This window comes from Chelonoidis abingdonii, chromosome 4 (genome assembly GCF_003597395.2).
Source record: "Chelonoidis abingdonii isolate Lonesome George chromosome 4, CheloAbing_2.0, whole genome shotgun sequence".
Taxonomy (NCBI): Eukaryota; Metazoa; Chordata; order Testudines; family Testudinidae; genus Chelonoidis; species Chelonoidis abingdonii.
In genome coordinates, this window is record NC_133772.1 from 58,898,214 (window position 1) to 58,924,495 (window position 26,282).

Sequence of the window (26,282 nt, forward strand, 5' to 3'; positions counted from 1 at the left end):
ATAACTACTGACTCTGAGACTATCCTGTAGCACTAGCAGTAATAACCCATTTTAGATTTAAATGGATGTATGGATACCTTGTTATACTTCCCCTATTGGCTACACCATACTTAACTCTTTTTGTAGAAGCCCGAGGGTGCACTTGGCAAACTTGGTCAAGCATGCCATTGTCTGCCTCCCGCTTGCTTCCAGCCTGGGGTGGGTGATCAATCGTGGAGCCCGGAGTTCGCAGTACATTCCAACTCGCTGTGTTTTGGCATTTGGAGTCTCTCCCCAGCAGCAGCAACTTTCACCTCTGTGTTCTATTTGCAGCATAGAAGGGGAAGGTGTTTCCACTGGAGCTGAGACTCAGAAACTCTTCCAGCCAGGATGTGATGTGATCGGTAGCTCTAGCAAGGGGCGGCTGCATCCTTATTATCCCATTGAAGTCATTGAGAGAACTCTGCTGCAATCGGAGCAGGACTGGGCTCTTGATGTCCACTACCTATGAATCATTCGCTGGGTCTACAGTCCTGTCTGATCTTAGATGGGGACGATGAATACTTCCCCCCCCCCCCACCTGAAGCAAAATTGTGTTTGCTTGTCAAAGCAATTGAGCCACGTTTACTTGAGAGCAATCGAGGATGCTCGGAATAAACCAAGGAGAAAATTCAATACAATCCGCCACACACACACCCCTAGATACCTAGTCACTCTTTAAAATCTTCCAGCCAAATATGTGTGTTCAAGCACAATATTGCCTCATGCACAGGCGTTTTATGTTTAGCATTGTATTTAACAGGAGCTGTTTCACGAGTACAGTATGTATCTGGTAAGGCCCGTGGGGGATTTCCTCAGCCAGAACGCGTAGGAGCCTGAATTTAAAGCGATAAACAAACCCGACTCTTACGACTCTCTGTGGACTGTCGGTATGAATGGCTGAGGTCAGTAAGCAACCCTGAGGGGCAATGGTGGTCTCCAAAGCTTTTAGGAGCCGATGGGGCTAAACACTTATTTTTCCGGTGTGATAAAATACTGGCGACTTAAACACAGAGCTGTGTTTAGATCGGGAGCCATCTGTATAAATGGCTTCTCCTTTGCATGCGTATTAACCCCCCATTACAGGGCTAGACCCTGGGAACGGGATTTCAGCTGGGTTAATACGGACGTTGTCCTTTGGGGTGGGCAGGGGCCTTTCTGCGGAGCTGGGCAGTTGGGAGACCCAGGCGAACAGCAGTCCCTGCTGCGGTAGAAATGGAAACGCAGTTCTAGCTATGGAGGCATTCGTGCGGCCATGGCTACACTGGCGCTTTACAGCGCTGCAACTTTTGGGCTTGGGCGTGAAAAAAACACCCTCCTGAGCCCTGCAAGATACAGCGCTGTAAAGCCTCAGTGTAAACAGTGCTGCAGGGCTGGGAAGGTGGCTCCCAGGGCTGCAAGCTACACCCCTAGAGGATGTGGAGTACGTGCAGCGCTGGGAGAGCTCTCTCCCAGCCTGATGCTGCAACCACACAGGCACTTCAAAGCGCTGCTGCAGCTGGGCTTTGAAATTTCAAGTGTAGCCAAAGCAGCAGAGAATCCTGTGGCACCTTATAGACTAACAGACGTTACCCCTCTGATACTTAACAAGTGTAGCCAAGGCGAAATAACCGTTGAGGCGCCTTCAGCCAGAGCGCAGAGAGGGCCACTCACCCAGCTGGGCTCTGCAGGGGAAGCGGGAGAAATGCCGAGGCCTTTTCCCCTTCCAGTGGGTTCCTGGCTCAAGCCACCCCACCCGCAGCCCTGATGTTCTCGTGAGAAGGGCGCAGGTATCATCACCTAGAGCAGGCCCCGCCGGGACCGTGATATCCCGGGCTCCAGCCAAAGGCAGAGAGCGGGGTCCGGAGTGGAGGTCCCAGTGCCGGGGGGCCTTTGAAGGGCTATGCTCTCAGGCTGCTGGGTTAGTCACTCTTGGGTTTTCTGGGTGGGTGGGCTGCTCCTGCCTGTCCCTATGTTCTCCGCAGACCAGGTGAGCGCTTCCACCGGGCCCCCTTGAAAGTAACCAGCGGTTACTTTGCTGCCGGTTCCAGCGGGAGCAGGGTCGGGCTGCAACTTCTGCTTGGAGCTTAATACTTTAACTTTCACAAATCGCTCCCCTCCAGTGCCCGCAGCTCCAGCCACTGTCCCCCACGATACCTTGATTGTTAGTAGGTGGCCTCTGGGATGGCCCCGTGTTACTATTGTGTCCTTCTTTTTTCTCGGCAAATACATAAGTGACTAGTGGGTCTGTCTTCGCTCAAGCCGCTTCTCTGGGCCAAATTCTGCTCTATTACACCGGCGTAAATGGGAGTCCGGGCTAACGTCATTGGAATGACCATTTTAAGGGGCTTGATACAGTCCCGTGGGAGTTTCCATGACAGCAGAATTTGCCTCTGTACTTGTTGCAAAGGACAGACCATCTTTGAGTTTATCTGATGACAAGTGTAAACACAGGATCCCTTAAGCGGAGAATTCCCTTGATTGCACTGGGGAGGCTTTTTGTAGCCGGGCCACATAGTTGTAAACATCCTATTGAATGGAGTGCATGAGCCAGCCAAGCTTCCAACTGTACTGAAATGGAGCCCAGGACTACCTTCAACGTGTCTCTGAACATTGTCCTGGTTCCTAAGCGATTTGTTTTGTGCACTGTCACCAAACCCAGTATGGAATACAGTGGCTGCTACTTAGTGACAAGATGAATGTGTACTGCTTGATGAAAAAGCAAAGGAGGGAGGGGGAAAATATTGTGGAGGAGGCTCTTATAAATGAACTGTCAAGGGAAAGAAAGTTAAAGAGAAATCTCCTGCTGTAAATGCATCGTGCGGGCACTTCTAATAAAAATCAGGGCCCTGGAGGAATTAATTACAGCAGCATTACAGGAAGAATTCGTGGAATTGCAAAACGTAGTGGCACAGACCAGCACGAACTGCTGTTGCAAATGGGGAAACTGCAGGAGAGTCTAACAATTTCTGAGCTGATATGCAGGACATTGTAGTAGCATAATAGCAGTTCAGACATTCTAATGAATGATAGTGTCCCGCGATACTGACAAATGATATTACACATACTTTAAGATTGAAGTAATTTAACTTGTTTTTATATGCAAAAGCTTCCCACTGGAATCTGACTTTTCTAGCTCACTTTTACCTGCCATGAAAAAAAAACTCTCTCAACAAAGTTATTTACAATCACTACGTAGGTCTAGTGAGTTTAACTATTATTAATCATCCAGGGGTCTTATGTTGATTGTGAATTGCTATTTCAACCAGAATTGCTACATCAATCAGAAAATCGTTTCGAAAAGACAGAGACTCAAAACGTTGTTTCAGTAACTGCAGGTGATCAGAGAAATGTTGGGTAGCAATGGGAACCTCGATTTTCAGGACCGAGATTCAGAAAGATCATACGGCGGTTTTCCATGGGGAAGTGTTGAGCGAACATGCTGTGTAGATGGAAACCAGCTTGCTCAGCCCTGTCTGTATAGCGAGACCCTCCTCTTACGGCTAACTTACTGAGAGAACCCTAGGGAAACGGACTGCTTTTGGTGCTGCAAGTCCGCAGCAGTTTTTCCTCTCCTCGAAGCACATACTTGTTCACTTTTTTTTATGTTTAACTTATCTGTGATAAGTGTTGAGCATTATTATATCAGCAGATCTGTAATCTCCATTTCTTTTGGTTACAGTTGATCTCAAATAAAAAAAAATTGTTTTTTCTTTAAAAATAGAAAGTAGGCAACTGACAACCAGTTTCTGAGAATATTGCTGTCTGCTGAGTTCATTGTTCTAAGATAACATTTTACAAAAAAACATAAAACCAAAAAAGACTAGTATTCCAGTTGTGAGTTTAATTGTCAAGTCACTATATGTAGTAATATTGGTCACCAGTCCTGATAGCTTTCAGTCCATTAACCCTGTGATCTGCTACATGCTTTATGAAAAGTTAATTCACTTGCTTTCTTTTTTATAAAAATAAGAAATCTTATTGCTAACTCAAACATCTGTGTATATTAGTTCCATTAATTTAATTGCAGTATATTTTTTTCTTTAAGAGCCTTATTGTGTATAATTATGAGCCATTTAAAATTTACAAGTTAGATCACAATGAACACCTTGTCTTTTACCACATAATCATTCTTTCTGTTTCTTTTAAAATTAATGTCACAAACAGATAAGAGTTGAAATAATATAAATTCATTTGGTACTGCTATATGTATTTTAAAAACACTTTTTAAAAAAAAGAAAAATGAAAATTATTGCTTCCTTTTTTAAGTATTACTTGAATTTTGGTCAAGTAATTTAGTTCTAATTCTAGATATTTTCATAACAGTGACAATTTATACCAAATGACCTCACAGCTTGAATGCATGACATGGAATCAAATGAACTTGGGATCTACATTAAAGGGGTAAGGTGTTTTATTATTTTGTAATCTTCTTCTGCATTAGCGTAGTTAATGTCATTTTATTTTTTATTTTATAAATGGAATAAGGTTACTGGCATGAAAAATGCTAACCTGTCCAAATATAGGTCTTCATTTGTCTGTAATTTAATATGAGTTTAAAAAAATAGCCCTATTGAACTATTAAAAGTTGTATTCTACTAGTCAGTTCTCAGTTAATAAGAATTTTATGGTCAAGTTTTCTCTTAGACTTTTTAGTCTAAGGTTAGTCAATGGGGAAAGAACTAGCAATATTTTCTTAAATTGTTGGTTTGGTTTTTTTTTGTTTGTCTGTGTTTTGTCTTTTGACTTAAACCAATATGTCTTGGAGAACAGTATGTTGGTTGTAGATTTTTAACCATTTTACTGTCTAATAAACTGTCTTCGTTGTAGGTTACACAATTCAGGTGCCAAGCAAATGCAATAGCTTTCAATTTGTGTGAGCAAGGCGTTTTCCAGTAATAGACTAGTAATGTTTGAATGTAAGTTGGGATAACATGAATGTGAAAACCTGTATAATTATATTATAGATAGTTCTAAGCAGCCATATTATTCCATATATACAGCACCAGTATGTGATAGGAGAGACTGCGTGAATGAGTGTGAAGACAAGGTAGATCTCTACCCCAAAGCACTAACAAAATAAGCCTGTGAATGAAGGATTGGAAACAGTGGAAAAACCTCTGCAATTGAATGGTGAAGTTAAGTGTGAAGCTTGTCCATTCTGTTAACTTCCATTAATATAATTTAAAATTTTTTTTATTTTTTTGAAGATTCTGTCGTCTGATTATTTCAGACTTCCTTGCAGTGAGATGTTGTCTTCTTGACCCCGTCATAACTACTGTTGGGTCAGAGTGCAATTCAGAAACGTGCTTTCTGTAACTTGTAAACCAGGGTAGGCAAACTATGGCACGGGTGCCGAAGGCGGCACGCAAGCTGATTTTCAGTGGCACTCACACTGCCTGGGTCCTGGCCACCAGTCTGGGGAGCTCTGCATTTTAATTTAATTTTAAATGAAGCTTCTTAAACATTTAAAAAACCTTATTTACTTTACATACAACAATAGTTTAGTTATATATTATAGACGTATACAAAGAGACCTTCTAAAAATGTTAAAATATATTACTGGCACACAAAACCTTAAATTAGAGTGAATAAATGAAGACTCGGCACACCACTTTTGAAAGGTTGCCGAGCCTTGTTGTAAACAGTGGCTTCCTAATAGATCTTGTGCTGGATTCAGCCCTAGACTTATGCGTGCTCGGAATCTGGAACACCTGCCAGTGAGCTCCTGAGCCTAGCTCATAGCCAAAGGCAGTGCGTGACTTGTGTTGTGTGTGTGAAATAACAATGGTAGCTGTTAGAGAGGGCCTGGGGAGTGAGACACAATGCAGAGGTGGCCTGAGCAAAAAAGCAGAAGGGGAAAGAGCCATGAAAAGCTGGGAGAACAGCATTTTGGGTGTGGAAAGTGTGCAGGGGCTGATCATCTGCCTGGGTATCAATGCTGGGATGGTCAGGCCCTGGCTGCTCTCACCACCCCTGCCATAATCAACCTCAAACTGTCCTACCTAGGATTGCAGGGTGTAAAGTGATCTCCACTCTCCTACAACACAGTGAGAGCAAGAACAAATGAGAGAGTTCCAGTCTTAGACTACTGCTGCTAGCTCCTGTGTCTCCTTCCTGCCATTCCCTTCTCCTTTTTCTCTAGTTCTAACCTCACTCTGCTCCTCATGCCAGCTCTTCTCTCCCTCCTTCTTATTATCTTTCCCTTCTCCAGGCCCCACATCCTCTGTCCCTGCCTTTCCTGGCCCTTTCCATCTTCTCTGGCTTCCTTCCTCCATACCATTGTCACCCTCCCACCTTGCAGGGAATGGACTCTAGCCTGTTTGCTGCTTGTCCAATATGGGTTTCCTGTTACTCTGCAAGCAGGAAGCCCGCCTCAGAGGTGCTGTAGATCAGAGATGTTGGTAGCATAGCAAAGACACAGGGTGTGGTGCCTACAGGGCCAGGGCTTCTATCCCTCCCTTCCTGTAGGCAGGACAGTAACTGTATTGAGAGATTCCAAAGATGTCTCCCAAATCCCCTTGTGGGTTTGTCAGTAAAATTTAACCACTCTAGCTCTTCCAAAACGGGACAGCACTTTGGGATCGTGGAAGAGGATGTGCTGGGAGGAAATGAATAGAGCACATCAGAGGGTTTGTCTGGACTAGGATACGAACATGGTTTATTTTTAAAAATATGTTTTGGTAGCACAGTGTAACTAACCCATTCTAAAACTCGAGTGCGGACAAGGCAAGTTGTACTTTAGTAAGTGCTACCTGGTCCAGTTTAAGGCTTGTGGGGAGCCTAGACTTCAACTCAAGTAGCTAGCTTCTGCTAACCTATAACTTGCCTGGTCCAGAGTAGAGTTTAATAACATGCTAGTTAACATGTTCTCAAGCACCTTCTTTTGATCCTTGCCCAAACAAAACCAATGTTTGCCTGACTTTGTAAGATAAACTACAGATGTTTTTTATCCTTTTCTGAGTAAATATATATGGATATATTTTTAAAAAAGGAGATTCCCAAACTAATATGTAGGAAACTGACTTGATCCAGATCTATCTGGTATGGTATTTGTGCAGGCTGGCTTCAGTGTAGCACAATAGTATGAAATACTGCTGATCTGCTTCTAACCCTCATTCATGAATGGTACCTGAAGTCCAGAGGCACTAGATAGTAGTGTAGTAAACCACGTGTGTCAGAGCAAACTAGTCAAAGCAGCATGAGTCTGAAGTGGTCGTCTTCTGTGATATACCTGGAATCCCTTACTGGAGAGAAAGGGGAGTCCCTTCTCTTCAAACCCAACTATTGTATACAAATCAAGATGACCACCTCTGCTGCTGAGGCTATTTCCTACTTTTTTCATAATTGTTTGTAATTTCCTCTTTAAGCTGCACCCCTTTAAAAAAACCACAAAACCCTTCATTGCAATATTAGACACTGTTTTGTCTCTTCTGAAGAAAATATCCTGCAAAAAGGAGAAACACATCAACCTTGACCGAGGTCCAAGTTATTAAAACAAGGAAGAGGTTATTCTTTGGGGAACTGAGTGGAAAAAAAAAAGGGACACAATAGAAATATTAAAGGAGTACTGAACAAAATAAATGGTTTTACTTGTCCAAAAGTGCAGACTGTTAGCAGTATAAAGTTTGTGACCTAGAATTCTTGAAAGGAAAAAAGAAGAAATCAAGATGAATGATCTATGGTAAAACAAAGCTGAAAGTTTTGGTATAGGCCAAGATTGTAGAATCTGTGGAAAATCAGTGCTAGACATGGCCTCATCACTGGTAATATGAGCCAGAATAGTTATCTGTCTTCTCTGGCTGAGAGTTACAAAACACAGTACCTCCAAACTCAGTTGCCGTGAGCATAAGGTACTCTTCCTAAGATTTACATCTTTAAAATATATGAACTGTTCATAAGTGATTCCCAGACGTTTACTGTTTCAGATACTTTTCTCAATCTTGAAGTTGTATTTTATGAATATTGGCATCTTTATGTTGAAACAGAGAGCTTAATTTCTCTCCAAAGATGACAATCCTTATATCGATATTCCCCTCTTCCCCCCACCACTTCCTTATGACTCAGCTGAACTTTCTTTTATGTAGTGTATTATAAAGAAATATTACTGCAAGTCTGCAACAATTGGGAAATCTAAAATTATATGTTAGTGATGTAACATATCACTCTCTAAACCCTATCATTTTATATGAACTTAATTCAGTAGCCTTTTTTCCTTTGTTTATATTCAATTTAAGTTTAATGTACTAAAATGAAACTACTACCATATAGTCTAGACAGGGTTGGCAGTGACACCTATAGTTAAAGTTGCCTGGCACTTTCCGTTTAGTAACCTTACTCAGCCCCCTTGGGCATAGGCATTATGATATAGTCTTTGATTATGCGATACATGCTATTTTATACCCAGGACTCCTGTCTTGCTTAGTGCACAGGATAGACTGGAATCAGGAAATGGATCTGGTTTGTATAGTGAATGAGACTGTTGTCTGTAGAACCGTTTTGCCCACCCCTCCCCGATTTGTTGCAAACAGTGGAAGGTGTGGAGTGAATGAAGCACAGGATAGCAGGAGGAGAAAGGATGGTCTCATGGCTAAGGCAGTCAAATGTCACTCAGAAGAACAGGATTCTGTCTGTTCGAATTTTTCACAAGTGTTCACTAACTGTGTTCCTCATTTTCTGGTGTGCAAGGAGACAACTGGCGCCTGATTTGTATTAGTGCTGAGAGCTCACAGCTGCAACTGAAGTCAATGGACACCATGCTTTGAAAATATAAAGTGCTATAAAGATGCTAATTACTCTGAAAAAATCAGGCCTTTTATACATCTGAAGATGGACACTCAAAATTAGTGGACACTTGATAAATTTGGTCTTGATCTCCGAGCCTTTGTTTCACAGCTGTAAAATAGAGAAAATAATATGGCCTCATAGGGGATAATGTGAAGATACTTTCATTAGGGAATGTTAAATCCTCCATACTATGGTGATGAGAACCTTGGAAGGCCCATGAGGAAATAAATATTTCTTTATTCAGTACAGGTTTTGGATAGCGTCTGATAAGTAATATGGCCACACACTGAATAATGAGACTAAAGAGAAATATTGACAAGCTACCTATTCAGCTCTCTGATCTAGTCCCTGGCAGTCTCAGAAGCGCTGCTCAGGTGGGCCGAAGAACTGGGGCCATGATCTGAAAAAAGACTATAGTGCAGCATCCCACTGGTATTGCATAGACCTGTCAATATTGGATAGAAGCCTAAACCCTGCTTTGGGACCTTAACCTGTGACTAGCTAAATAAGCTACCAAACGAGGAGCTCTGTCACAGAGCAGATAGAGAATTGAAGAAAGAAGAGCAATGCTATCTGGAAATTGAAGTTAACATGTACAGTCCCACTGAGGTCACACATGTAAACTGGCAGAGTTTGGCTCAGTGCCTTTTTTTCTTTATTCTTGAGCTATGTAATCAGTGGGCTGGGCTCCTACGCACACTAGTGCGTATTGCCATTTGCTTCGTCTCACTGGAAAGAGCAATGGAGAGGTCTTTTGCAAAGCACGGTTACAATTGCATTCTAATGCAAGGCCCTTAAGGTTTAGGCTTTCTATAATAGATTTATAAGGCTATGATGAAGGTTCTCTTGTTAAACCCCGTTAGTAAGTTCTGGGAATCTAAATCGTCCCTCACTGGGCTCAAATCTGCAGCCAGCGTGAATGGAGGCACGCAATGATATGTTTTTCATGGTGTTAAATATTTTCCCCTTTTCTCTCACATCAGAATGCCTAATCATGAATTTATCCTCTCCACTGTGAGGAAGGGAAGTACTCTCCCCATTTTACAGATAGGGAATTGAGGCATGGAAGGCGATATCCTAGTTCCACTAAAGTCAATGGCAAAATTCCCATTGACTTCAGTGGGACAAGGATTTCACTGAGAAAGATTGTGAGCTGCCCAAAGAAGTACACAAGCAGAGCTATGAATTGAGGCCAGGTCTCTGAATACAAGTCCAGTGCCTTAATCTCAACAGCCAACTTTTCTTTCTCCATAATGATTCCAAACTGGGCCCTAATCAGTGAAATCATTTCTCTGATGGTCAGTTGCCTTGGAGAATGCAGATAAAGCAGCAACTTTATGCTTCCCTCCTGCCTAATAGCATTACCACCAATAACAGGAGAAAACATCATCTATATCATTAATCAGGCTTCTCTTTATTGCCTCAGTGGTGGCATATATTTCCCATAATATTGTGTGGTAAATATTTTATTAAAGGAAATTAGCTTTATTTCTCTTCTGTGCTGTTATCGCACAAACTGCCTGCATCCTTGCTCTGCCTCATTTTTGGCTCTGTTTCTACACCCAAATATTCCAGTTCCTGCCTTGAAACACTAGTCAATTGCATCTTAATGTGGTGCCTTTGTAATCTTTTCTTCTGAATTTTTTAATTCTTCCATTTTATGAGTCAATGTGCATTCATATTTCAAGCTGATATTTGCTCACTCTTCTCAATATGCCCTATAACGTTCCTTTTTTAGTCTTACGAAATAATAATAATAAAAAATCAAGCTTGACTCTCCAGATTTAAGTTGAGGCTAGTTGTAAACTAATAAGACAGTTCTAGTGTAACAGAGTAAAGTTGGTGTGAGAGAAAAATTGCAGGTTGTGGGATTTTTTTATATATTCAGATTAGAAAGTAATCTTTTATGAGATTTTTTTTATAACGTCTTAGATTGGTACAACTCTCTAAAGCTGCCCTGTTTTTCATCACACATTCTCATCTGTAAAACCTTCATTTTTATTAATCTCTGTACAATCTGTACAGCGTCGAGATTAATCATTTTAAAAGAGCTACTCTCCAAGTATTAAGGATTTTCTGGCCTAATGCTAAAGACAAATGTTTCTAAATGCTCTACAGTATATAGCGCTTGCTTAGCGTTTTATGTTGCATAAGTATCAATCTTTGTTTTGCAGAAATGTGGAGCTACATTTTATGCATTTTTTCCAGGTCTGCAGCTGGCTGCCTAGAACCAAAGGACAATATATATATATGGGGTCATCTCAGCAACCAACTTGATGAACTCTAAATATTTACAGTCCAGTTCTGCCTTTGGATAGATCTGTGCAACTTCCACTGAAATCCAAGGGAATTCTGTATTCACCAATGAAGGCAGAATCGGGACCCTTAAGGGCCAAGTCTTGCAGTTTTTACTCAATCAAGAACTTTTGTAGGGTTTTGCCTGCATCAATAAAATAGTACTGTCCTGACAACAGGTTTAATTGCATCTGGCTTTGCTTAGCCTTGACTCCTTTTCAGCATTTTTCCCCTATCAGTCATAAATATGACTTTTTAAACATTAAACAGAGGAAACAGTTTTTTCTCCCATTTTTTTCTGCTTGGACTTCTTGATGATTCCAAATTTCCGCTATACAATTAACACGTTGGCTTCAGTTGCAACTTCTTTATTTTCAACCATAAGTTTTGTTTGTTCTTATTTAGCTCAGATGCAAAGGTTCAAAATTATATAGATTACAATGTATTTGTAGAGATGTAGGACAATTGATCCCTTGGTAAACAAGCAGGACACATTTATTTATTTTATTTTATTTATGTATTAATATTTTTACTTGCCATTAGTGGTCACAATGTACTAGGCACTGCCTGCTCACCCAGGTAAATATAGACCCTACTCCAAAGAGCTTAAAGTCAAAGAATTTCCCACTTTCTTCTTTTTTTTTTTTTTTAAAAAAAAGATCTCCAGCTGAAAGATGTGTATTTGTAATTAGTTTAGTGTATTGCATGCATGAACTCACTGATGACTTGTATTGCTCAGAGAGGTTGGACTTTCCTCTGGTTGCTATCTCCTGTGTAAAATAAAACCACTGGTTGTGATTCTGTAATTTTTGGAAAGTCTGAAGCTGTAGAGGAGCTGCCAGACTTATCCTAGTTCTTCCATTGAGTCTTTCGCATTCCAGTGTGTATGCTAAATAAACTACAGGTGTATCACAAAATTCACATAGCTTGTCATACATCATGTTTGCTCTTAACAAAAGGGAGATAGCGAGAGGGAGAGACATGAGAAATCCAGTCTATTTCACAAGCTGTGTGTCATTGACTATCAATGCAGAGTGAGATTTCAATTCAAAGCAGCAGCTACAGGCCCAATTTGTGAAATTCTTACATTGCTGTACCAACAGTCCCATTGACTTCCAGTAAGTGCCCCCAATGTGAGTATATTACAATTGTTTAGGGTCAGATTACTCTACCCTTACTCATTATTGAGTTGTGCCTTCCTACTCAGCATGAACAAAGTTAGTATAACAGGGCCATATATGATAAGTCCCTGACAATGCTGGTGGGTTTTAAGGAACTGGAACAATGGTTGTTTCTTACTAAGATTCCTTTTCAGGGGAACTGTTAAATGGGTAGTTTGCTAACTAGTTAATATGTGAGTGGTCAGGTGGCTTTGAAAACAATTTCTAATGTGATCAAGCCTTTCACTACAGTTCTGCTCACCAACGCAAAGAGGGCTTATGACCAGGAGTAATGGGATGAAATAAAAAAATGTGAGGAATGTTGGGGGAAACTTCCTGTCAGTGAAATTTAAGCTTGGGGAATACAGAGCGATTTGGTAGAAGCCCCATCCATGAAGATATTTTAAAAGTAGACTGGAGAAAATACCATGAAGAGCATTCCAGGGGATCTCATATATCTTCCTTCCGTTTCTAATTCCTAGGATAAGTGGGTTCTGCTGACTACTTTCCATTACAGAACTGAATAGTCCTTCAGAAAATCCTTGGCACCTACAAATGAAAACCTTGCAAGTCTCCTGTATTTCAGACAGGGTAAAGTGCAAGTTAGTCTGTGTTTTATAGCATGATTTCTACTCTATGCATCTGAAGAAGTGAGGTTTTTACTCACAAAAGCTTATGCCCAAATAAATCTGTTAGTCTTTAAGGTGCCACCGGACTCCTTGTAGTTTCTGTGGATACAGACTAACATGGCTACCACTCTGATACACAATTTCTGCTGTAATTCGTTGTACCTTTCGGAGGTTTCTTCCAGGGTAAAGTTTACCATATGTTTAGGGCATCTTCCTACAAACTGTCTTGTCTCTTGAACTTCCTAGGCTGCCATCAGGGGTGTGGATCTAATAGGTGAAGGATTATAAAGCTAAACTAGGCTACTCAGACAGGTGACGACTAATGATAAAGTTTACATTTACCCTTGCTTTCCTATGGCACTACAGATCAGCAACTGTTTCTGCTGTGAATTGCACAGATGCCTCTCCCTTACTATAATATGCTAACTTCCTTCCCCTCTGTGATTAAAACAGATGTTGCCATGTGGTAGATGCTCCTTCCCTTTGACAGGCTTTTACACAAATAGCAGATTTAATTGCTGCTGTCCTTTGAATTGAGAGGAAAATTCAACATTTGATGGGGTTGTTTGTGGCTCTCTGATATTGGTGGATGCTGTAGCTGAGAAAATGATTATTTATTGTTTGTATTCTGGTAGCACTTAAGGCCTTAATTGGGATTGGGGTCCCATTGTGATAGGCATTGATACATAGATAAAAGAGGATTTCTGCCCTGAACAGGTGCCAGCATTGTCCTCTCCCTATAACTAATGGTAATGCCACTATTAAAATATTTTATTCACCTTGCAACCCTCTTTTAGCCTGTTTCATTGTGAACTTTAAAAAAGCATCTACTTTCCTATGAGGCCTAGTCTTTGACTCTTTGCTTCTGCCAGAGTTAGTTGTTCTTGAAAAAAACTAGCCCTTCCTAACCAGGAAAATCACAGTGGTTGTAGAATTTGTGAAGAAATGGAACACATGCTTGCTGTGTCACTTTGATCCACTGACTTTCCCAGCCAAGGATGTGATGGCAGAGCTTTGTAGATTTGGCTCTGAAAAAAACAATTGAACTAAAAATCTATCTTTCTTTCAAGCTAGTTGTGGCTTCTAGGCAGGTAGCTGTCATGCAGTGCCATCCTGAAGAGTTGGATAAAAAGGCTGTTCTTGGGATACCCCATGATGAATTTTGGAGAGAGAAGTCTCCAGAATATGAAGGTAAACATATAGATGATGGCAATCTCCACAGCAGAGGTTTTGCACGTGTGCTGGAAGCTTTCCTTTGGGGTTAGTGTAATTAGTAGAAGAGGGAGCCACTAGCAGTGTTTGAACCCACAGAACTGTACCACGTGAGGCAAAGGAACACCTCTGTTAGGCATCAGAAGCAGACTGCTAGTCTCGCTGTGGACTTGCTAAAGAAGAATGCAACACACACATTTTACAAATATTACATAGTCACAAAAGGTTTCTCTCCCCTTTGGTCAAATTCATGAAACTTTCAGACTCTTTCCAGCCTGCAATTCCATTGTTTGTTGTTGTAAATCATTTGAAAGACTGGACCTTCATAGACTGCTTTCTTTCAGTGGGCCCTGCTTTCTTTTCAGTCAGAGGTCTGGAGCCTCAGCGGCCTCTAATCGTGATGGCCATAGACCTGGTTATTCTAGGCTTTGCTTCAGAATCCCACTTTTCATCCATCTGCCTTGTCCCCCCATTGAGACCCCATTGACTCTACTCCTGGAGTTTTTGAATGTTCATGATACTGAAATTTAAACACCTACAGCTCTTAATTTATTAAAACAAATGACCTTTAATTCAGAACTAAAAATTGCAGTGTACATGTGTCACTTGAACATCTCACAGTTATTAAAGTGGAAAAATCCATTAGTGTTCCTACCTTTCTACACACCAAAACATAACATTTTGCAGGATACGTCAAAATTGTGGGGAAAAAATTGTTTTAAATGTTCCTGCTGCCTGGGGAATCTTGATAATTTACATCAACTGAAGATCATCCCCTTTGTGTTTAGCATAGGTTGATTTTTACAAAGAGTTAAACTACAGTGCATCTTGCAAGCTGATATGTGGGTTAAATAGTTAGGACGCTGATATGTAATCTGTACTTATGAGTACACGACTGCTATTCTTATAAATGTCATCACTTTCTCAGTACTATCTGGTAATATCTGAGTCATGAGGTGCTGACAAAATCCACTGTACTTAATGTGAAACTTGAGGCATTTTGTTCATTCCAAAGATATTAGCAATATCCAGCTCAGCATTTAGCTGATAAATAACTTTAACATATGCACATAAGTTTATGTTCCTCTGTGTCTTTTTTTTTTTCTTAACATCTTTGTGGTAATGCATCACATTTTAAACCATGACAACACTCCTTTTTTTCTGGACAGTATTTATTGGGCAATAATAAATGCAACAATATTATTGAGTCAATGAATTGTGCTGGAAAAGTGATAATCATGATCTGACCCATGCAATGAAAGAGAGAACTTTCTCCAGTAATTTTCACTTGACGATGGATCTCCTGACTATAAAATCAAAGCCTAAACAATTTATCACCATATTAAGAAACAAATCCTCTTGCTTAGAGCTATGTACTAAAATATTATTTAACTGTGTGCATTGTTCCCCTCTTATCTGCAGCCATGCAACAGGATATGAGAGTGACAACCACACTGGTCCTATGTTATACAGCTGTGGGGCCCAATATAGAATACACACCCATGGAGTCTTTAGAGGAATACAAGTAAGTATATTAGAACATTCTACACAGGAAAGAATTATTTCTGTTTTTATAGGGTTTCTGTTACTTATTGATTATTTGATTGGTATTCATAATTCCGTTGCTAACTTTAGGTCTCCCTGTGTCATTAAAAAATCCCTGAGATAAGTTGACTTCCAATTTCACTGAAGAACAAAATAAGATCACCATGTTGGAGTATGAAAAAATCATGTATTTTTCCTTCTAAAACATATTTTTGGAGCTGCATTATTCACTAACTTTAGGATGGCCAAATATTAGAGGCCTCTCATCTAACTTGAAAGTTAGGTATTTAGTAACTTTGGCCACATAAATTTTTCTGTAGTTATAGTAGATTAGTCCTGGGATTGTATATAAGGTTGAGCAAAAATGAGGTGTCAGATGAAGTTCTGAATGTGTGGATTTGTGAAATTGTAACAATTTGAATGCCATTCCCTGAAGACAGAAGTACACTAAGTGATCACATCTCTAATGGCTAAATCACCAGTTAAACACTTGAAAGGGCCATAAAATCCAGGAGGGTTGATTCCCATCCATTTCTAACTGGTTATAGAATTAATATTAATGGATCCCATGCTGTGTATTACGCTTGAGGTGCCTTGACATAAGGCACAATAAATGCATACATTCTGTAAACTGAATAGACAGGTCACAAAGCTTTTAAAGAAATTTAAAATGTATTCTGTCTTTTCTGCACTGCTTCAGTGTTGTTCATGTATCTCAATAGGATGATCTTTAGATTATATTAATAGTACTTGGTCCTTTTTTATAGTTTAAAAATTCATCACTTAGTGACCTTAACTCTTAGACAAAAGTTAAATGATTAAACTTTACATGCAGTGAACAGAACTGAGAAGTTAACACTCAATTATCCCAGAAGAAAGTCTATCTTGGTTGGAACACTGTGGCACTACCATTGTATAGTCAAGGTTGCAATCTACAGCAGTATCTAATAGTAACATTTTTTCTTACATTGACTTCCTTGGACCTTACTTAATTTTACAAGCTAGAAATTAAGCTATAAAAACATTACTCTGCATCAGGTCCTGATCTCTGTTACACTGTTGTAATTCTGAAGCTAGTCCATTGATGTTAAAGGGAGTTACTCCACGTTTATGCTGTTGGTAATTAGTATGGAATTTGGCCCATTTATTGTAAGATATAAATATTAGAGGAAATTTAGCATGTAGCATTTACTTTCACATATTTGTAATGCTGTACATGGAAAAGGTGAAGGAACACTGTTATAAGTTATAATAGACTACAAAAATGGTCATTTATAGTATGGTAGGTACATCCGAGGATCATATTCATGTTGAAGTTTATTTGAGGGTTTCTACTGATTACATGGGAGCAGGTTTATGACTATATGTGCTCACATTAGCTATGCACACTGCTGTTTCTGCCATTGTAGGATGTTCGGCGAGTGCCAGGAGTCGCTCCAACTATTGTCCGATCAGCTAGTGAGACGAATGAAAAACGTCCCTTCATGTGTGCGTACCCTGGTTGTAACAAACGATACTTTAAGCTGTCCCATTTACAGATGCACAGCAGAAAGCACACCGGTAAGTGCCTGCATTGTTTAAGCAAGATGCCATAGAAAGGGAGTGGTTTTAAAATCAAGATCGGGCAGAAGAGACAACCCATAGCTCCATGTACAGAGGAGAGCTGAATGATGATGATTGCGTGTCTGTGTCCTCCCCTGGACCGTTCAGAGAAATATTAAGGTTTGTCTGTTCCTTTAAAGATATCATACTCAGTAACTTGCCACATTAACTCTAGTTAACATTCACTTTAAATCCAACACAGCACTGGACTGGTTTAGATTACAAGTAAAAGAAGTTTATTCACAAAAGGAGCTAGGATATTAAGTGAGTTCTAGTATAAAGGATAGAGTTAGAAATGGCTAAAAGCAAATAAAAGTGAAATATGCTTTCTAGAGGCTAATTCTTAACACAACAAGCTACAGTTCTTGTCCAAGGTAGTTTCCTTACCCTTCTACCTTCCAGCAAGATGGCTGACTACCCATCTGATCAGGATTTTTGATAGAGTCCAAGGTGCTTAGTTCCTTGGTGAAAGATCACTTGGGGTTCTTTGTCCCTCTCTTATATAGTCCAGTGAACCTTTCAAATAGATTCTTCTGAAGGTTTCCCCCCAAAGTGAAGTTCATTCAAGTTGTGAGGAAGGAGCCATGGAGTTGAGTGGTGAAGGAAATTCCATGTTGGTTTCTTTCCCCACTGGTATTTGCTAAAATGTAAATTAATCTGTTTCCTGCAATTTCCTCCCCCTGCTGTGATGTTCAGTAGTTAATACTTCCCCTTGCTGGCTTGATGGGTCTGTTTAGTTTCTATATAGATTGCATTTCAATTGTCTCTTAATGTACTTTGGAAATATCTTCAAGGTGGCAGAATCACATTCCTTTGTCTAGGGTAGGGTAACTTCAGCACTGCCTGGCAGACACACTTTGATAACATAATTTCCAATAAGTTTTTAACTTTGAATTTGTCCTCTGTACATACATTACATAATCATATTAATGATCAGTATGTTATTAGCTTCCTACTGACACCTTACATGACACCTTTTAGTTATAAGTTATGACCTTAGTGAGTTGAGGTACCCTGGAATGGTCAGGCCATCTGAAACTTATTAAGAGCTATCTCTGAGCCTCTTGTCCTTTTGTGTTGGGATGCTCTTAGGATCACAACTGTGCTAAAAGATACAAATTTTCCTGTTACTGCTCTGCCACATCAGCAATTGCTGTCATTATCATAGGGATGAACTAGACTGTTGAGAGGTGGTCCATTGTAAACAGTCACATGGTCTATCATACACTATCTCTGTTAAAATGTGGCTCATACTATAAAAGAGAGATTGCAAACCCCAGGCCTGTGGAATACTTTGAATACTATGGTAATGTTAATTGTGCACAGCAATTGTAAAGATGTTAAGGATAATCAGTGCAATGCATTTTTAATTTAATAATGCACAGGACTGCACAACACATGGAATACTCAGCTGGACATCTTCAGTGTTGCTCAGACTACAAATTCAAGATACTTTAGATTGCAACTGCAATTTAGGCTTCACAGCTCAAGCTGTACACAAACAGTTCTCTGGTCTCCATAAACAGTTTTAAAATACAATTTTGTAGGCACTTGGGAGCCTCAAACAGCTGCTTATGCCAGTATTTTGCTTGAAATTGTCTAAACAGTTTTGAGTTGTCTTCACAATCACTCTTATTTCCTTCATCGCTAAACTTATTTGCTCCAGATCTTGATTTTCCATAATTTGAAAATTGTTAATTATTCAACTCTTCTTTTATTATACATAGATGCTTGGTTTATACCATATTATTTCTGGATGCCTCACAAAGGTTACTCCTGAATCTGTTTTTTTCTTTAACTGCAAGAGATGTATTGCATTATACCACATGCTATTTAGTGCCTACGATATAATATTTGGAGACAAAAACGTTCCAGGAAGCTGTAGATGCTCGGACTGTAGCTGGCTATCCTCTCCAGAGGGAGTTATCCAACTGCCTTTGAAGGGCATAAATACCCTTATTCCTCCAGACTGAGTTGTAGAGGTGCCAGAGAGAGGAGATAAATGCTCACAATAAATGCTTCATTGCATTCCATGCTTCACAAACCCAGAGGGGCTTTTCCTTCAGAATGATCTCTCTCTTTCAGATGTGGCCCTAAATCTGTACATCCCTGAACTTTGAGATATTTTAAATTCAAATCTAGATATAGTTTTGAATTTTGCAAATGTCTCTTAGCTTTATAAAAGGGCAGGTCCATCCCCCCCTCCACCAGATGTGAACAGGTCCATATTCAGTGGTATCTAATATTCAGATGTGAACTTTGTGGAGAGGCCCATTTCTAGTCTCTTTGTGTCTTTGTCTTTCCCCTGTTTCCCAGCATGGAGGTTGTGCAGCCATTTTGTGGAAAACTTTGGAAACCAATCTACCTTTAATGGAGGAGTTATCCTTCTGGAATCATTGCTGTGGAGTGTCTCTTTTCCTGGTGGCGGTACTTACTGAGTGATAGCTTCTTTACTACTCTTTGCCTTCAACACCCCACTTGCTTTTTTTAGGTGCAAGGCATTGTCTTAGAGAAATCTATAAGGGACCATCATCAGGCCAGTCTGAATATAATGGAGCTGCCAGTTAGGGACCACCTGGTAAAGTAAAGCCACAGCGCTTTAAACTGTTTCTTAATCTGAGACTAAACAGGCAGCTGAGCAACACCTGAGCATTGTAAACTTAGGGTTCCGTGCTAAATATGCCAGTTAGACTGAGTGGAGTCAGACAACTAGAAAGGGAATAGTAGTAGAATGTCTAGCATGGTGTTCTGCACTCACAAAAAGAGGGATATTCCTCTTCTTCTTCCAGTAACACCTACACCTTTGTGTAGACAGTACTATGGATAGTTGCAGGAAAGCTGGAGAGCTTCCAGGGGCCAGCTACTATAGAGGCTACTTCTGGCTGTGTAACCCACATACCTCCTGGGTGTAGTGCTCTGTTCCATCTAGTGGCACCGAGACTAGAGAGAGATTAAGGAGTCTGTTCTACAGCCTTAGCTAAAGGCCACGTGGCTTTTAGCTCATGCAGTAGAGGCTCATGCATTAAGCTCCAGAGGCCCCAGGTTTGACCCTGCCTGCCAATGACTGGGGTCCGTCAGTTCTACAAGTCTTGGAGAGCCTCCAGGGGCCAGTTACTATAGAGGTTACTTTTGGCTGTATCAGGCCTGTCTTTCTGTAACCAATATACAATTGTACTATTCCTGGTGTAATGGGGTATTAGAATACACACATGCAGTTAGAAGCCCTTCCACCTTTCTTAATATAGTAATAGATCAGGTTTTGCAATAATGGACAATTGATTTGAAACAGGATGAAATATTAATATGTAAACTTAAACTATCTGTTAGTGCTGATACAAAATAATTTTGGCCCTTGATGTATTTCTTCCTGTCACCTACTAGATATTTGTATGACTGACTCATTAGTTCCTCTACTTATGTCCTTTTCTTTCAGAATGTTACCATCTGCTATATTGCAAAATCAAGCAAAGCTCTGAAACAAAATATTGGAATCTTTAATCAGTTTTTACTAATGTTTCAACAAAGATATTGTAGAAAATACATTGACATTTTGTAACCTCGAAGATTGCTTATCCACTGTTAACAATGCCATTACTGAAAAACATATAACCATAAAAGTGCACTTGTTATCTGGAATATTCCACTGTAGTAGATTGAGCTCCTAAAGAAATGCAAAAATAAATATAAATTGTAAACAATAATGCAAATAATGTGGTGAGTAGATTTCAGAGATTGCTTTGTGAAACTGATTATACATAAATACGTGTGTGTGTGTGTGTGTGTGTGTGTGTGTGTGTGTATAAAATATTATACACACACACACACACACACACACACACACACACACACACACACACACACACACACACACACACACCCCTTCACGAACTTGATCTATGGCAGAAACATCATCATTCTTTCCAGATTTTGTCTGGTGATATTCCAATTCCTGGTAAAGTTATGAATTCACTTTGAGTAGAAACTGGTCATCTTATACAGAAAATAGCTTTTCATAGATTCATAGACTCTAGGACTGGAAGGGACCTCGAGAGGTCATTGAGTCCGGTCCCCTGCCCTCATGGCAGGACCAAATACTGTCTAGACCATCTCTGACAGACATTTATCTAACCTACTCTTAAATATCTCCAGAGATGGAGATTCCACAACCTCCCTAGGCAATTTATTCCAGTGTTTAACTACCCTGACAGTTAGGAACTTTTTCCTAATGTCCAACCTAAATCTCCCTTGCTGCAGTTTAAGCCCATTGCTTCTTGTTCTATCATTAGAGGCTAAGGTGAACAAGTTTTCTCCCTCCTCCTGATGACACCCTTTTAGATACCTGAAAACTGCTATCATGTCCCCTCTCAGTCTTCTCTTTTCCAAACTAAATAAACCCAATTCTTTCAGCCTTCCTTCATAGGTCATGTTCTCAAGACCTTTAATCATTCTTGTTGCTCTTCTCTGGACCCTCTCCAATTTCTCCACATCTTTCTTGAAATGCGGTGCCCAGAACTGGACACAATACTCCAGTTGAGGCCTAACCAGCGCAGAGTAGAGCGGAAGAATGACTTCTCGTGTCTTGTTTACAACACACCTGTTAATGCATCCCAGAATCACGTTTGCTTTTTTTGCAACAGTATCACACTGTTGACTCATATTTAGCTTGTGGTCCACTATGACCCCTAGATCTCTTTCTGCCATACTCCTTCCTAGACAGTCTCTTCCCATTCTGTATGTGTGAAACTGATTGTTCCTTCCTAAGTGGAGCACTTTGCATTTGTCTTTATTGAACTTCATCCGGTTTACCTCAGACCATTTCTCCAATTTGTCCAGATCATTTTGAATTTTGACCCTGTCCTCCAAAGCAGTTGCAATCCCTCCCAGTTTGGTATCGTCCGCAAACTTAATAAGCGTACTTTCTATGCCAACATCTAAGTCGTTGATGAAGATATTGAACAGAGCCGGTCCCAAAACAGACCCCTGCGGAACCCCACTTGTTATACCTTTCCAGCAGGATTGGGAGCCATTAATAACTACTCTCTGAGTACGGTTATCCAGCCAGTTATGCACCCACCTTATAGTAGCCCCATCTAAATTGTATTTGCCTAGTTTATCGATAAGGATATCATGCGAGACCGTATCAAATGCCTCACTAAAGTCTAGGTATACCACATCCACCGCTTCTCCCTTATCCACAAGACTCGTTATCCTATCAAAGAAAGCTATCAGATTGGTTTGACACGATTTGTTCTTTACAAATCCATGCTGGCTATTCCCTATCACCTTACCACCTTCCAAGTGTTTGCAGATGATTTCTTTAATTACTTGCTCCATTATCTTCCCTGGCACAGAAGTTAAACTAACTGGTCTGTAGTTTCCTGGGTTGTTTTTATTTCCCTTTTTATAGATGGGCACTATATTTGCCCTTTTCCAGTCTTCTGGAATCTCTCCCGTCTCCCATGACTTTCCAAAGATAATAGCTAGAGGCTCAGATACCTCCTCTATTAACTCCTTGAGTATTCTAGGATTCATCTCATCAGGCCCTGGTGACTTGCAGGCATCTAACTTTTCTAAGTGATTTTTAACTTGCTCTTTTTTTATTTTATCTTCTAAACCTACCCCCTTCCCATAAGCATTCACTATGTTAGACATTCCTTCAGACTTCTCAGTGAAGACCGAAACAAAGAAGTCATTAAGCATCTCTGCCATTTCCAAGTTTCCTGTTACTGTTTCTCCCTCCTCACTGAGCAGTGGGCCTACCCTGTCCTTGGTCTTCCTCTTGCTTCTAATGTATTGATAAAAAGTCTTCTTGTTTCCCTTTATTCCCATAGCTAGTTTGAGCTCATTTTGTGCCTTTGCCTTTCTAATCTTGCCCCTGCATTCCTGTGTTATTTGCCTATATTCATCCTTTGTAATCTGACCTAGTTTCCATTTTTTATATGACTCCTTTTTATTTTGTAGGTCATGCAAGATCTCGTGGTTAAGCCAAGGTGGTCTTTTGCCACATTTTCTATCTTTCCTACCCATCGGAATAGCTTGCTTTTGGGCCCTTAATAGTGTCCCTTTGAAAAACTGCCAACTCTCCTCAGTTGTTTTTCCCCTCAGTCTTGATTCCCATGGGACCTTACCTGTCAGCTCTCTGAGCTTACCAAAATCCTTTTTTGGACCTTCTGTCTCTAAAAACTACCGTCCATTTAAAAAAAGAGAGAGAGAAAGCAGTAATTGTCAAGAATTTTGCTTTTTAAGGAATTTGTAATATAGAGGGTAAGTGTGTGTGGTGGTGATTTTGTCTAGTAGCTGCCCTCAGTGACTCCTGAGCGCCTGCAATTAATGGAGCTGATCCTTTTAGTTCAAGTGTTAGGGGTTCAGTTTATGGTGTTGAAAGTCCAAGGTTGTGTTTGAAAGAGTATAGCCATCGTGTGACTGGTTTCCACTGGGGTGCCACTTGTAACTGAGATACCACTCAGCCCTCCTGACCCACCAGCCTGGGCTCTCTTTCACACAGTAGTGCTGTGATAAGTTTCCAAGCTTGCTTTTTCACCAGCATACACACAGTATAGGGACACACCCAGCTGCAGCTTCACACAGATGCTGAGATTAGCTCTGCCTGGGATGGCTCAGCTAAGGCACCTCCTAGTTGTTAAAGCCCCCCCCCCTCCCCGGGTGTAAACCCAAATTATACTGTCTTGTGCTGCACAGAGAACTGTACAGTGTAAACTCATAAAATTCGCCCCCTCCCTCAATGTGGAGAGAGATGTGCAATAACTTTCTGCCCCAAGTTATAATTTCCACTCCCTGGTTTTAGACCAGTGGTTTTCAGACTGTGAGTTGCAACCCAGAATGTAAGACACTGGGTTGCAGCAGCTCTGGTCAGCGCTGCTGACTGAGCCATTAAAAGTCCCATTGGCGGTGCTGCCCGGCTAAGGCAGGCTAGTCCCTAACTGTTCTGACACCACGCTGCACCCCAGAAGTGGCCAGCAGCAGGACTGGCTCCTAGGTGGAGGGGCCACAGAGCTCTGTGTGCTGTGCCCACCCTGAGCACTGGCTCTGCCAGCCAATGGGATCTGGGGGTGGGGGCTGTGCCTGCGGGTGAGAGCCTCTTGCGCACCTCTGCCTAGGAGCCAGACCTGCTGCTGGCCACTTCTGGGGCGCAGCACGGTCTGTGGTGCCAGGAGAGGCAGGAAGCCTGCCTTAGCACCCCTCCTAAGCCCGTGCCCCAGTCCCCTGACCCAACCCTGAGCCCCACCCCCGCAATCCGGAACCCTTCCTGCACCCCAAACCCCTCATCCCCACTATCACTCCAGAGTCTGCACCCCCCAGCCCAGATCCCTGACCCCCTCCGATACCCTAACCCTCTGCCCCAGCCCTGAGCCCCTCCCGTACCCTAAACCCCTCATCCCTAGCTCCATTGGGTCACGAGGATCAACAATTTTCTTCAATGGTGTCGCCAGAAAAAAAGTTTGAAAACCACTATTTAGACAAAACAAAAACAAGTTTATTAACTACAAAAGATGGATTTTAAGTGATTATAAGTGATAGCAAACAGATGAAAGCAGATTACCTTAATAAATAAACAAAACCTCAAACTGAGCTTAACATACTAGACACATAAGATACAAATTAGCAAATTCTGACTGTGAGTGATAAACAGGCTGCCAGATTCTTAAGGCACAAGTTGCCTTGGCTTTCCTAGGTTTTCATACAAAAGCTAAAACTCCCTCTAGCCTGGGATCATCACTTCCCACAGTCCAGTACTTGCCCCTCAGGCATTTCCAGGTGCGTTGTTGTAGGGAGAGTGAGGGCCCATCATGATGTCACTCTCCCTCTTTATATCTTCTTCCCACTTGCTGGAAAGCTCTTTTGCTGTAGCCTGGGTCAAACAGTTCCCATTGTGTCGTGCTGTCTCTGAGAGGTTTCCTTGGTACACAGTTCTTGCAGTAATCTTTGCGCTTGTGTGAATTTCCTCAAGAAGCCATTAACATTGTTTGGCCTTTTTACTGTTATACCTGAAAGGCTGCTTGTGGGTGTTTTCAACCTCATAACATGTTTCTGTAACACATACATAGCCAAACTTCATAACTTCACATATGACGATAGCTCATACAATCCAACGAGATATTACTGTCTAGCACATCAAGACTTTTAGAATGATACCACATAAGGCATACTTTGTACAAAACATATCCTAATTACATGACAGTGGTGAATACTGGGGTGCCATGGTGTCACACATGGGTTTGCTACACCTTAAATTTTATAGTACTAGATAAGTATAGGTGATGTATTTCACGACGACTCTATCTTATTGATTATACCTTGCCACCAAAACCAACTCAGAATGGAGTGTGTCGTCTTGACATCCCTTCTGTGTCTCCTTCCTTTATCTAGTTACTTATATGACCTTCCTCACCACAGTATCTAGGCACCTTTCAATCATTAATGGATTTTCTCTTCAAAGATCATTGAGAGGTAGAGAAATATTATCCCTGTCCTACAAATGGGGAACTAAAGGTAAGATTATGTGACTTGTTTAAGCTCACACATGAGGTCTGTGGTTGAGCGGGGAATCAAACCCGCTCATGTCTGAGTCCCAGGCCAATGCCCTAGACTGTCTTTTGCCTATTAATATTCCTTGAAGGCAGATCTTGTAAGATTCATTCTCACGGGACAATGTGCAGCATAGATGGTTTTTCTTTTATCACCAACAGTTACAAAGCCATCCCCCCGCGTCAATCTGGCTTCTTGTGCAAAAAAAAACAAAAAAACCCCACATAAACGTTATCTTTAAAGCTTACCTGCAAAAGAAAAATATATAAAAAAAAGTTTACTGAAACACATTATAATGGTATAAACACTTTTGCATTGACATTGAATTGCATCCACACAAGCGGGTTGCACCACTTTAATGAAATCAGTATAAAAGCTCATTTAATTAGATTTGCACAGAACTGTGAATAGACCTGCCTCAGATTCTTTCTCTGTAAAACTTGCTGTCTCTGAGGCCTGGTCTACACTACGTGTTTAAACCGATTTTAGCAGCATTAAACCGATTTAA

General features: G+C 40.8%; 1 protein-coding gene across 5 annotated transcripts in view; it reads left to right on the top strand.

Moving 5' to 3' along the window:
* The window catches only part of WT1 (WT1 transcription factor), a 52,105-nt gene that overhangs the window by 13,521 nt on the left and 12,302 nt on the right, over positions 1–26,282 (top strand). For 4 of the 5 annotated variants that reach the window (XM_032799563.2, XM_032799564.2, XM_075064596.1 and 1 more), the window contains exons 4-6: positions 4,324–4,401; positions 15,503–15,605; positions 17,035–17,185. In XM_032799563.2, the coding sequence (XP_032655454.1) occupies positions 4,324–4,401; positions 15,503–15,605; positions 17,035–17,185 (332 nt within the window). The remainder of the gene's footprint in view (positions 1–4,323; positions 4,402–15,502; positions 15,606–17,034; positions 17,186–26,282) is intronic. The other variant, XM_032799565.2, reaches the window with a different exon arrangement.